The 12,984-nt window shown below is 42.0% G+C and overlaps 1 protein-coding gene across 6 annotated transcripts in view; it reads left to right on the forward strand.

The window, feature by feature from the left end:
• The window catches only part of LOC119229943 (sodium-coupled neutral amino acid transporter 3-like), a 33,658-nt gene that overhangs the window by 8,752 nt on the left and 11,922 nt on the right, over positions 1 to 12,984 (forward strand). For 5 of the 6 annotated variants that reach the window (XM_037490816.2, XM_037490817.2, XM_037490815.2 and 2 more), the window contains 7 exons: positions 6,213 to 6,447; positions 7,312 to 7,344; positions 7,530 to 7,614; positions 7,741 to 7,856; positions 11,515 to 11,588; positions 12,502 to 12,594; positions 12,692 to 12,773. In XM_037490816.2, coding sequence (XP_037346713.1) covers positions 6,317 to 6,447; positions 7,312 to 7,344; positions 7,530 to 7,614; positions 7,741 to 7,856; positions 11,515 to 11,588; positions 12,502 to 12,594; positions 12,692 to 12,773 — 614 coding nt within the window. In that variant the 5' untranslated portion in view covers positions 6,213 to 6,316. The remainder of the gene's footprint in view (positions 1 to 6,212; positions 6,448 to 7,311; positions 7,345 to 7,529; positions 7,615 to 7,740; positions 7,857 to 11,514; positions 11,589 to 12,501; positions 12,595 to 12,691; positions 12,774 to 12,984) is intronic. The other variant, XM_037490821.2, reaches the window with a different exon arrangement.

Here is a 12,984-nt window from a genome sequence, read left to right on the forward strand (position 1 = left end):
TCAAATACTAATTAACTTCCAAGTTCATACAATTATGTTATGGCTCAGCTCCATGCATTTTTTTTATTTTTTTTACATACGACAATGCTCATATCCTGCCTTCACTGTTTTTAAGATGTATGTATGTGTGTGTTTGTATGTGCATGTGTTGATGCTTTAGTGTCCCTTCCTGTCTGTGGGCTGTCCAGTGTCAGAGTTGAGCCGGAGTGACACAAAGTGTTGTGTGATTCTATAAATAAATCACATTTTTTTACTGAGTCACCTGGTTGGTGCTATCGCACAGGTGCGTCACAAGGTGCTAAAGATGATCCGCCAACAATATAGTGTTAAAGAGGAAGTGTTTTGGAAACAAAATGTGTCTCATATCATACAGTTTGGTAAATGTAAAACTACAGGCTTGTGTTTGCTTTTTTCCAAATGGATCGCTTTCTCTTTGACTATGCTAATCAGCCGGGTTCCGTGTGTGCATCATGTGTTGTTAGTCGGCAGGAAAAGGAGTCGCAAAGGAGAAAAAACACACAGGGTGTAGGTCATTTTTCACATTAGCCTGGCCGGTGGGTGAAATGGAGTAAAATATAGCTATGTGAATCAGGTCAGATTTAGGGTTAAAAACCAGAAGCCCATTCTATTACCAGCAGTCCCCAGCTGGGATCGCATCGCGCACGTTGCGATCGTGAGGTCTGTGCATACCAATGTGAGAAAATCTGACCCCCATTGTGATGTCAAAACTGGAATAATAACTTATAGTCCTAGTGGGGGGTAAAGTATTGCTGAAAGGATTGGTTTTATTTATAAATTTCCCCCCAGCAGCAATCAGTGACTAAGTACCTGCAGTATCATACACTCATGTGTAAATGTGTTTTTGTGAGGTTTCAAAAATAAAGCTCTCTTGAGGAAAGTATACCCCTGTTAAAATATATTCATAATTTATAATGTTTATACAATATTTAAGTTCATAGTTTGATATTTATATTGTAGTTTTAAACAGCCCTGTTATAAATTCCCAAGTTAATAAAAAGTTCATAGAATTAACATTGATGGAGAAAGTCAGACTATTTCCTTCAGAAAGACCCTTGGTTATTTAGCTCATTTAAACTATCTTAAACTTTTATGACCCTGCCTCAGAATCGGAATCGAGAATCGCTGGGAACCGGAATCGAAACAAGGAATCGGAATCGGAATCGGAATCGTTCAAATTCAAACGATACCCAAACCTACTCACTGTGTGGTATCACCTTCCTCATCGCAGTGGATATGTAGATGCACTGCTGAACAGATCCTTCTGTCTATCTCACAACAGCTTATGAGAACCCTGGAGATGGGATGCATGTCACAAATTGACACACAAATCTTTCAGTGAGAGATTTTCCCCGCTGGCTAATCACAGCCGTTCTTTGGGCCGCCAGCAGACAGGGAGATGACAAGACAACCCTGGAAAGGAAGAGAAACAGAGTTACAACATCATTCTGCTCAGTTTGTGGACGTTATGAAATACGGAATTTCATAAAAGGAAAAAAAAGGGAAAAAAATACTTGTTTTTGTAGGACGTGTTCTGACCGACACCAGAGGCATGACATGAAATAACGAAAGGAGAGAGATGGGGAATAGCGAAGGTGCTTTAAGGGAGATCTCGCCTTTGTCATTAAAACGTGGCGGCCAGTCACCTCACCTAATTGTCACCTGAGAAGAGCTCTTGCTTAGCTGAAATGCTTGAGACATGGAAGCCCCTTCCGGGTAATTTATTTACCCTCAAAGGTTTACGTTGTGTCAATCATTGTAAGCAGTTCAACTTTCCGGCAGATTTGTATCTGTTTGATATGACACACAGCTGTAAAAACTATGCTACCCAGGGGCCTTTGTTGCCATTGCTGTGCAGAGGAAGACTGTCCGAGGCACAAATCCGAGCTGAAAGAAATTGGTATTTGCACGCTGGAACAAACCACTGCCCCGTAGTTCAGCCACATTCACCCATAATGCACCCTGATTCTTATTAGAAAGGATTTCCTCTTGTGTTGTTTCATGCCCATGCTTTTGTGTCATACGAGCTCACGTCGCAAACATCTCTGTTCCATAACTGTATTTTCCGCCTGGAGCTTTTTTGGACATTTCATTCATCCGACGGGAGAATACGGGCAGATGGCTGTTGGATGCAGTGCGTGGTGGCCCACACACAGCATCACTTACACACAGCTACGAGTGTGACATGGTGGAGGGGTTACCACTCCTCTGCAGCTATTTTTACACAGGAGCGAGAGTGTGTGGAGTGACCTGAGCGGTTTGATCCTGATTTCCTGCCCAAGGGAGATGGGCCATGATGTGTCGTCGTCTATCATCCCGACTCTGCGACTCACTGTTTTACACTAAGAATGTTCTCGGAGAGATCTGTTAGCTGCTCATCGGTGACATTGTGATCATGTGTGATCTCCTAATCTGCTGGAAATCTCTTCCTGTTCACAGCCAGAAAGGGAGGATGAGGAATTAGGTTCGGGGTGCTGTAGTGCCATTAAAAAAAAATCCTTTCGTAAGTGAGTTTTCATTTTTATTTCCAATTTTCAGAATTGCTATGGGGGGGGAAGTAGCTTTTCCCCGTTTCAGATGACCTCCATTAAGGTGATGGTGCTGTAAATGATTTGAAGAAAATCCCATTTGTAGAAATAAGGTATTCAAGCTTATTTACTGCATTAAAAGTGGCCTGGCCCTGATTTTAGTGCATCCATAGTCCTAGGTGTAAAAAACAGTCACTGATTGTCCACATGTTCTTAAGCAGATTAAATGTCTCTGAAAATTACAGCAGAGACTCAATTAAGGAAGCTTATGTGGCCGCAGGACTTTGAGACTGTCATCAAGTAGTGACAGAGGGGGGAGTATTACACATTGAGAATACTCATTACATAAACTGCTTTCACACACACACACACACACACACACACACACACACACACACACACACACACACACACACACACACACACACACACACACACACACACACACACACAGTGCATTATTCACTGAATCAGCAATAAATGCACACATGCAGAGCAACAAGGGAGGATGAATCAGCATGCGCTGCGTTCATTGGTTCAGGTGTCAGTTGAGGAATAACAACGAGAGGAACAGCACTGCTCTGCTTCTTTCCTCCTCTCGGGGTGACGTCTCTCAGCAGTTGTTTACGTCAGAGCCAGCGAACTGAGGCGCATGCACTCGCTGTGTGTTGGCAAACTGAGGTGCTGTTTTGGATGAGGGCTTGAATAAACACAGCCTCTGCGGTTGCTGTGAAAAGACTAATTTACTCCCACCCAGAGCATCACAAAGTGGGATTAACTCTTGCTTGGGTTTCAGAAGATGGGATACCAGTGCGATAACATTTTTCCATCTGGTCCTTTTATTTTATTTTCTTTCATAAAGCGTTGTTAAACTGTACGTCTACCCCTGAGAAGTGTTAGTATTAGATATAATGAATCATGTGGAGATGTTTTGTTAAGGAAAGGATTTCAGTTTTACTGAGCATTTCCTCATGGACACACAACTCTTGCTCTGTTTCACTCCACCATGGTGCTGTGGTAACTGGTGTTCTGTCTTTGTGCATCTTCTCATCTCCTCCATTTTCTTTGGTAGTAATTGGTAGTCCTAACTATAAGAGATCCATATCCACGTCTTCAGCTGAGTCTGCAATATGTCACTATGAATATATATATTTTCTGACATAATTTCTAAATCGGCTGCAAAAGCTTTGTCCTACTTTTAGATGAGGGAATTTTCCTTTTTACTTTCATTTGCCTCAAACTTGGAGGACTGTAGAACAAGCTTTCTAAAAACAAGAGGCTCTGACCTAGTTTGTGTGTATTTCACTCAACTACTTCCAAGGATGTCATGTATTGTCATGTATTTTATTGAATATATTGATTGTAGGAGCCATAACTCCAACGTCCAATCAGGTCTTCTGAAAGCTTCACTACTTGAGGCCATTATAGAGGCCCCTTTGTAGCCGGACAGTCCAATTGCCCAATTGTCTTTAATTCGCTCCCCCTAACTTTCTCGTGATTGGTCGACAACCTGAGTGGCAGTGTGGTTGTGTGCAGTGATTTGTACCCCGAGGACGGGCACTGCCTATGCCATTGCTACCGTCAGCAGACCCAGCTACAACTGTGCACGAATAAAGGATACGGGCATTTGCTGAATCCAAGGTGGCGTCTTTTCAACTAGAGTCCAGTGAAATACCTTTTCAGCCTCTCGAGTGGTCTGGCGAACTACAGCCAAGGGGGCCCCTGCAGTATAATGATGGCTGGCACAATAGTCGCACTGTTCTCCGAACCCGTTCCCAGGAAACCGCACAACATGTGCCATTGTGCACTGTGCTTTGCTGCCCAACCACGTTGGCCGGCTTTAGCCGGAGACACCGAGAGGTTTGGCTGCGTAGTGGAGCTCACAGCAACGTGGTTGGTAGGACAGGTCCATAGGACCGCAAGTCGAAGACCGGGGGTGTATTCATGGCCTCACACTGCGTTTGATGTGATGAATTAATATGACAAAAAGCTACAATTATAAGGCGTAAGCGGCAAAGCGGAAGAAGCCTGAGAGGGAGAAAGGGAACACCGAGTGGTTGCCAGGAATGATGGTGCAGAAAAAAACGCTTTGAGCATTGTTGTTGGGTTGAACCTTCCTCAATTAAAGAGAAAACCATGAGGAAAGTGACAAGCAGTAAAATGAAGGCACAAGGACGGCTCAAACTGGTTCTTAGCTGGTCCAAGCTGGTTCTTCTCTTTTCATCCCAACATTTGTGTGTGTTCCTCCTCTATGGCCCCCAACGGGCTCTCCGTCAAAGCCTCTACTGCTGTTTAATGCAGCACAGCAAAGGAGAGTATTCAGGGCCCGCTGGACAGAGGCCTTTGGTCAACTGCATGCAGGAGATACATGTCCTTTCTGGGCCTTACAAGTCAGCTGGTCAGCTGAGACACAGCAGCAGGATGCCCAGGGAATAGAGGCCTGACGCGAAGCCCACTGTGTCACCGTTAAGTGAAAGCCTGCTTCCCCCGAGCGTAGGCCTGCCAGTTGATGTGTTGATTATTCATTGGATTTACTTTCAACACTATAGTTTGATTTACAATGCAGGATTTGGGGTTTTTGAGGTTGGGAGAGAGAATTTGTTTGTTATTTCCATCCATTCGTATTCATTTAGAGTACAGTCACTAGTATACATTATTGTCAGTATGGACATGTTTTTTGTAGTACGGTCTGAATGGGGCCAAGTTGGTCAGAATTTTCGTAAGTCGCCAGTTCCACGACTGCAATATGTAATTTGGTCACTTAATTGTTTTAATAGGGTTGCAAAGAGTTTTGTTTTCAAGCTCGACATCCCTTTTTGTAGAGTGATTTAGAGTTCAGTCACGTCTTGGTTGGGCATTAAGGAAGATACAGACTCACTTGAATGCTAGATTCCTTCGTCTTCCCACATGCCTCTTGGAAACTAAGAAAGCATTGCCAGTACCAATGTAGTCAATGCCATTTTTTAATTATTTATAGCTAATCTTCCCTCTGCATATTACTCATCCTCAGGATTTAGGAGAGTTGGGATGATGTCAGTGTCTCGCTGGGATGCTTCATTTGGACCATGGGAATTGGAAATCTAACCTTTAACTTTCAACTGCTGTATTGACTCAGCTACAGCACCCTAGCACCCAATATAAGCAACTGTTATGCTGAGTCTTATGAAACAGCTGAAACTCCTATGTATCAAGACAAACTGTCCCATTTTTCTCATCTTTTCTTATAATCCAAAGGATTGACAGGATGACATTCTTAATTCAGATCCTCTTTAGACGACATTCTGGGATCCTAATATTAAGATTGTTGGATAGATGTAACACAGAGAATAAAGAAATGATGGTAGTAGTAGTGTAAGGTGTTCCATGGTACAATACGAAAGATTAAGCGTCACTTTGTTTCGCTTTAGCAGTTAATTAAGTCATCAGGAGATACAGGGACTCAATTAGATCCAATGGGGAAATAAAATCCCATCTGTGGATATACAGGGCCTTCAATGTTTGTATGTGGTCTGTTCACAAGTGTCTAATATTCATTGAACTTTGGTACTTTGGTCATTCTAGTGTGCATCTAAAACCCCAAATCTTTACATTTTGTGATTTCAGCTTTTCAGAATGTCACAGTAATAGATTTCTTTTCTTTTGTCTCTTTGTCTTTTTGCCCAACAGATCCCAGGGAAGGACAGAACAAATCCATCCAGTCACTCACACAGCCTCATAGGCTCTTTTAAACAGACTCCGTATTACATACACACGCAGGCGCCAGAGCAGATATGAGTGGGGATAAACCAGCTGATTCTGTGGAAACTGCCCTCGCTGAGGCAAATGCTATTCCTAATGGGAAAGGCCACGAGGAGGAGATGTCGTTATCGGGCAACACACCTTCTGCAGACACAAGTGAAAAGTGAGTATAATCCTCCCTGGCTTTTCATTTCCATTGTTTATTGGCAAAAATCAAGTCCTATCTTTATGCAAGCGTTACCCTTCAATATATGGCGATAAATGGACATTTTCGATATCTACTTCCAATTCAAGCCCAACTCTCATAGTGTAAAGAAAACCCTTCCATTGACAAACAATTGGAGTGAAATAATTTCCTTCATACGTATTCAGATCTGTGGGATAATCTGCATCTTTTTTTACGCTATTCTTGCAGCTATTTAAGAAACGCAATTTGATTCCCTGGCTGTTCTTATCTTAATGTGCCATGTGCTCTTCTTTTGTGCGCCACATCACGTTTTATCCCATGTGTTAACAGATCATCAAAGGAAATAGGAGGGTTGTCACATGTTGGGTGTATGTGCCTGGTGCTTTACTAATCTTCATGTTCACTTCTTCAACATTAGAGCGACCCGACTCTTATAGAAGCAAGATACGTATAATGTGATATATTTAGCTGGAATTCTCTATAAATCGGATGAAAATATTTTAAAGACATTGCCCAAATTAAATATCTAAATGCAATGTGGATATACATATATGGCATGTTATAAACTGCCAGGTCATTTACCTTCTACCTGCTCACTCACCGTACACTGATGTTTGCTGGATAATGGCGAAGGCTAAAGGCCTGATTACCATGTCGCTGGTTGTGTATTTTTGTGTCCTTTAATAATTGGTTAATTAAGATGAGATGAGATGAAGATGATCATTTACAGATGGTCCCTTCATTTCATAATTTGCCTGACTATCTAATGACTCAGGGTGTTGTTTTTCCACTTTGTGCTCTCGTGGGGTGATGGATGGACTTTCTTTACACTGCTTGTAGGGGAAACATACCCAACAGTGCCCAGAATGATAGGTAGGAACCCGGAATGTGCTTGTCTCATAGTGTGCGTTCCTGTGGAGTTTGTGTCTTCTGCATGGTAGAGTAACTCACACTTAACAAAAGCTTGTTCTACAGAACAAATAAATGACATGGTTATGGTGAGTATTGAGTGCTTATGGTAGTGCTTTGACAGTATTTCTTTCCATTACTCCCCACAGAACTGAGAACACAGAGGCCAACCTCCCAGAGGGGCAGGAGTTCCTATCAGGCGTGGAGGACAAGAAGAACCCTCGCTTTACAGATGTAAGATCAATACATCTTTATCTTTACCTCTTTAACTCAACCTCCCTCAATAGACGGATATACTTGCATACACTATCTGATGATCTAACATGTTCATTCCTCTCCACTCTTTTGCCTCGGTTACAGTTTGAGGGGAAAACCTCGTTCGGGATGTCTGTCTTCAACCTTGGCAATGCGATCATGGGAAGTGGAATCCTAGGACTGGCATACGCCATGGCCAACACAGGGGTCGTCTTGTTTTTGTAAGATTCCAAACGCATTCGATACACTCTAACACAAATGTAACTCTATGATTTCAGATAAGGGGAGGGACTCACGGATATGGTCTCCATCGGAGGTCTGAGTCAAAAAATCTAAATAGCAGCTTCTTGTATTACAATTGTCTTGTAGTTCCTGACACAGTGTACATTGGTGTGATAAATTAAGGCCCAGATTAATACGATACTGGGATTCATTTTCACACTCATTAAAAAAAGAAAAGGAGATCAGTTGTGTGTTTGATTCTCTGCCTGGAACCAGTGGGCTTAAGTATTGTACGTATGAGGAGCTTAAACGTATCAAACCCTCTGCAGCAGAATGGTCTGTCAGGATAATGACGTCATCGTTGGCTGCGGCTTCCAGGTTTTCTATTTGAATGCAGATGCCTTTTCTGCCATATTTAAATTCGCTGGAGGTTCTCTGTCATTTGAGGCTGCAAGAAGTGCTCATGATTCCTTTGCTGTTTTTATGGTATTTGTTGACAATTAAATCCTGCCCTTAGAGTTCACTTAGTGGCTTGTAGCTGCTTTTTAGGAGGTGAAAGCGCCACCATTTAATTGCGTGTAAGTTCTCCAGAACTTTTGTTGGCCATCTAATTAGTCTTAGATTCTCCTGCCTGAATTAACTGCCACCTGCCAGAGCAGATCTAGTCGGCCAGATGTTTATTGATTTATTGTGGCTGGATTGGCATAAACATGAATACGTGAATCCAACCTATTAGTGGTTTGTGTTGGGCTGATGTGGTTTGAGTGCTTATTTTGTTCCATCATGTGTTCACTGATTCTAGAATCTCCACTTTTTTTCATGAAGCTTCCAGCTGTAATCTGTATATTTCTCAAGAATAATCAGGCGGGTTTTTCCAGCGGGCAATCTCACCAGATGGCTCTGCCATTAACACTGCACACTCCCTTCCTCGTTTCCCTGTTCAACACCTTCTTCTGCTAGTGCTAGATTGTAAGGTGCCTGGTGCAGAAACTGTCTGAGCAAAGGATTTTTCGGAGAACGATTAAGTTGTCAGGATTTATAGTTCCCAGCACTGCTGTTAGTTAAGCATCCCGTGAAATAAAAATGTAATACATATAGTATTAGTGAGAGGTGAAACAGTGTTTGGGATGCTTGTATAGATCTTGGCTTTTTTAAAGTGGATTTGTAGTCATGGTGAAAAGCGTGTTGCGCTCCCCCTTTGTAAGCCACAGGGAGTTTATTCATTTCATACAGAAAGTCAACACAACATAGAGGTGTGAAAGCAGATTAATCTCAGCTCTTAACAGTTCGATCCATCTGGGAGAAATGTAAAGCTCGTTTTAACAGCCACCGCTGCCCCAAAAGATTCCACCAGGGTTATTTTGTGAGGCAGTCATGTCAGGATTTCTCTCACATGTTACAGAAAGCTTCTTATTTTGAGCTGAGTTGTGTGACTGTGTGTCTTTGACACCAAGGCGGGTTTAACTGAACCACATTTCACAAAACACACGTCGCTTACTCCCGTGCGAATTGACGGTACGTGACTGAATGCAGCCGTTAGCGGGTATTTTCCGCCCTGTTGGGGATGAAAGGCTGTGTCTTTGTGTGCATATCTGCACAATCTTTTATAAAACAATGGAGTAGCTACTAAGAATACAGGGAGGGTCAGTTACAATTTATCTTTTTTTCCCCACATTTTTTCTAGGCTGGTAATCCCTTCAAAAAACGTTTCATCTGTTTTTTCCTAACGGTGTTATTTTGAACCTCAGGTCCTGCTGTAGGGGACCAACGATCTTAAAATAGAAACACCAACACTAACAAAATAGTCTTGTTTATTTTTTGTTATATGGGTGGTTCCCATTCATCTCCGCTGATGGGTTGTGTGTTGCAGAAATCTTCTTAACAAAATCTAAACTATTCACTTTTACCTTTTGTGAGTGTTGATCAGTTTGCTCCACCTCAGTTGACTCCACATATGTCAACATTTGCTCATAATCGTCAATGCTTTTTGAATTATAACCATATATCTACAAATATTTTCTCAAAAGAATTTGGTGTTGTTAATCTATAATTATAATTAGGGATTAGGTGAACAAAAGCTGTGTTTGATGGTCTGCATGGCAATGGGTACACTCTGAATCCAATCCCATGGGACTCATGATCTCAAACTAGATCATTTCTGATGTAGGAAAGTCCTTTATTACACTTTACCCCATGTTTCACACCACATGGATTTGTGTTGGCGGGTACAGAGGCTTCAGCGGGTCAGTGGCCTTCGCCCGCGAGGAATGCAACTGGGTGCAGCGATGTGGGCGGAGCTACAGGGAACTGTGTCAGTCTGTCTGACTGTCAGCCAATCTGTCCTTCCATTGCCACTTGACTCACTAACTCCTCCACAGCAAGTCAGCCCAGAATTCTTTCACATAGTTTGACCCCCTTCCGACCCCCCTAAACAACAAAAAACCTGTTAACTGGCCAGTTGACAGACGGCGGCCTGGCTTTTCCAAAAAGAGAGATGAATGGAGTGTGTGTCCTAGAGAAAGAGAGAGCTAATGTCACCTTTGGTAACAATAAAAGCGGAAAGAAAATAGTAAATAGTGGGAACGAGGTGGACTGGGTCTGGGAAAGCCAGTAGATCAGGGACCCATTCACAAAAACCTTCATTTCAAATAGCGTTTAATTTTATAGGCTTTCAATACCAAAACATGAAAACTTCTTCTGCAAAACTCTTTTTTTATTAAAGAAACTAAAGCAAAAAATATAAAATGTTGTCTGAACAAAAGGAGTCATACACAGTACATCACAAAATCATACCGTAATGTTAATGTAACCAGAGCTGTAGATTCATAATCCTTATGAAAATGGCCCCACGTTTCTTTCTAGCTCGTAATCTTCACTTGGAACAGCAACAATAGAATATATTGGCACAAATAAGAAATCTCTTACAGAAATGTAATAATCCAGTAAATAAAATGACACATCCACATCTGTAACACAGGAGGAGCAGGGCGAAGGCCAGCAGGCGCAGTGGATGAGGGAAATAGCGACAGGTGTACCGGTGTGAAGGGTCGTGAGGTGAGCAGGACCCGCAGCACAGTCTGAGGGCATCTGGTGGACAGTTAGAGGATGGCAGGTGGGGGCAGTGAGACCAAGGTTTTCCCAGCCCGGGTGGAAGTGAATGAGAGTTGGAGACAGAGCCACAACATGCCAAACAAAAACAGCGAATATGAGTCTCTGTCCACTCAAATACAAGGAATGGTTGTTGCTGTGCCTGTAATTCCACCACCGATGAACAAAGATGAGAAGATTAATCTTAACAGAGGATGTCCCTCATTCTATCTATCTCAGCGTTGCGTTGGAAACGCTTCTTATTGCAATTGTCCATCTGGTATGTGTGTGTGTGTGCCTATGTGTGCTTACTTACTGTGTCAGAGGGCAGTGAGGCTGACAGGGTCCCCTCCTTGGCTCAGTTTGAGGAACAACATAATAAAGGGTAAAGCAGAGCCAAAAGGGGCTCTACTCTCCTATGCACCAGCATGCACACAATGTATGCCTCTGCTGCAGCTGTGTAAATATCCTGCAGGCCAATGTGCGATGTAACATAGAAGTTGAAGAAAAGGAAGTAGTACTGTATCCGTGTAATATACATTAATGTCGGTTCTGCCTTCTCTGTTTCAGGGTACTTCTGACAGTGGTGGCAGTCCTCTCGTCGTATTCCATCCATATACTGCTGAAGTTGTCGGGTATTGTAGGTACGTATGTAGCCTGATAATATGCATATTATGTGTTAGAATCAACAACATAAGATAGTGTATTTATTAACAATGTAGCATTTTTGTCATATTTTTGTTAGTTAATTAAAGCATCTGCAGCTAGCAATCACCGCTTCCTTTATTTTAGGCTTAATATTGCCTGCAGATTATTATTATGATTATTCCAGGATCATGGAGTATATTGAAGATTTTGGGCCATTCACAGAGATTTTTGACTGCATTTCTAAAATAAAAGTAGGAAATGTATTGCCTTTTAAGTGAGTGGTGTACTTCGATGCTACACTATTGTTGCAACAATTCTGGTCTAGAGTGTTGTTTCTGATGATGGCTTGTGTGCTTTCCCTCTCCTGACATTCTACTGTATATTTATCTCATTCAAGTATGAGTTGTTTTCCGGTTAAACACCAAAAAACAACAGTACTAAGGCTCATGTAAGAATATGTTCATTACACTGTCAGAGATTGACATTGACATTAGAATGACGCTTTTTATAGACAAACCACATTTATGTTTTCTAAGAAAAAGTAGAGTTTGCTTTTGCCGTTTACAGTACACATACTACTAGCACTCAGTGTACCAATTTATAGTATAAACCATCCATGGAAACACCTTCTGTGTTTGACATACTATTAAATGATTGATCACTTTGCTTTTTGCACACATTGACAGGTTATTTAGGAAAGCTCCTCTCTCCTGTAGGACTGTTAATCAAACCCTGTCCAACCTCTAAATGTCAGATTTAACATTGCACTGTGTGAACACCGATTACTCCATGACCAGCTGCACAACAAGTCAGAATTCATGAGTGTTATTCGACTTACAGTCCTAGACCTTGTTTTTTATGTATTTAAAAAACTCATAAAATTAGTTTTGTCTGGAATTTGTGGTTTAGGTATCCGTGCCTATGAGCAGCTCGGCTACAGGGCCTTTGGGACCCCGGGGAAGATGGCGGCAGGTATTGCCATCACGCTGCAGAACATTGGAGGTGAGGTTGTATTCTATGCTTAGAACAGGTGGACAATTACTGTGTAAGTGTCCTTGGAGTTAAATAGTAACTTATTGTTTGTATGTCCTTTCCACAGCCATGTCCAGTTACTTGTACATAGTCAAGTATGAGTTCCCTTTGGTCATCCAGGCCTTTTTGAAGGTGGATAAACCTGCAGGGTGAGTGGTCAATGTATGACTTTAAAGTTATTAATACTCAAAGACTTCATATCCAGGAAACGCAGGGAAGGTATCTTCTTTGCATCAAAACCTGAATTTCTAAAAATGATTCCATCCATTCATTCCTGTTCTTGTGACAAACGCACTGGCAAAAAATAATAAATGTTAATCAATCCTGAAGTGGTAGTTTCTTAGTGATTCCCATGGTTAC

The sequence above is a fragment of the Pungitius pungitius genome, chromosome 8, assembly GCF_949316345.1.
Source record: "Pungitius pungitius chromosome 8, fPunPun2.1, whole genome shotgun sequence".
In the NCBI taxonomy this organism is placed as follows: Eukaryota; Metazoa; Chordata; class Actinopteri; order Perciformes; family Gasterosteidae; genus Pungitius; species Pungitius pungitius.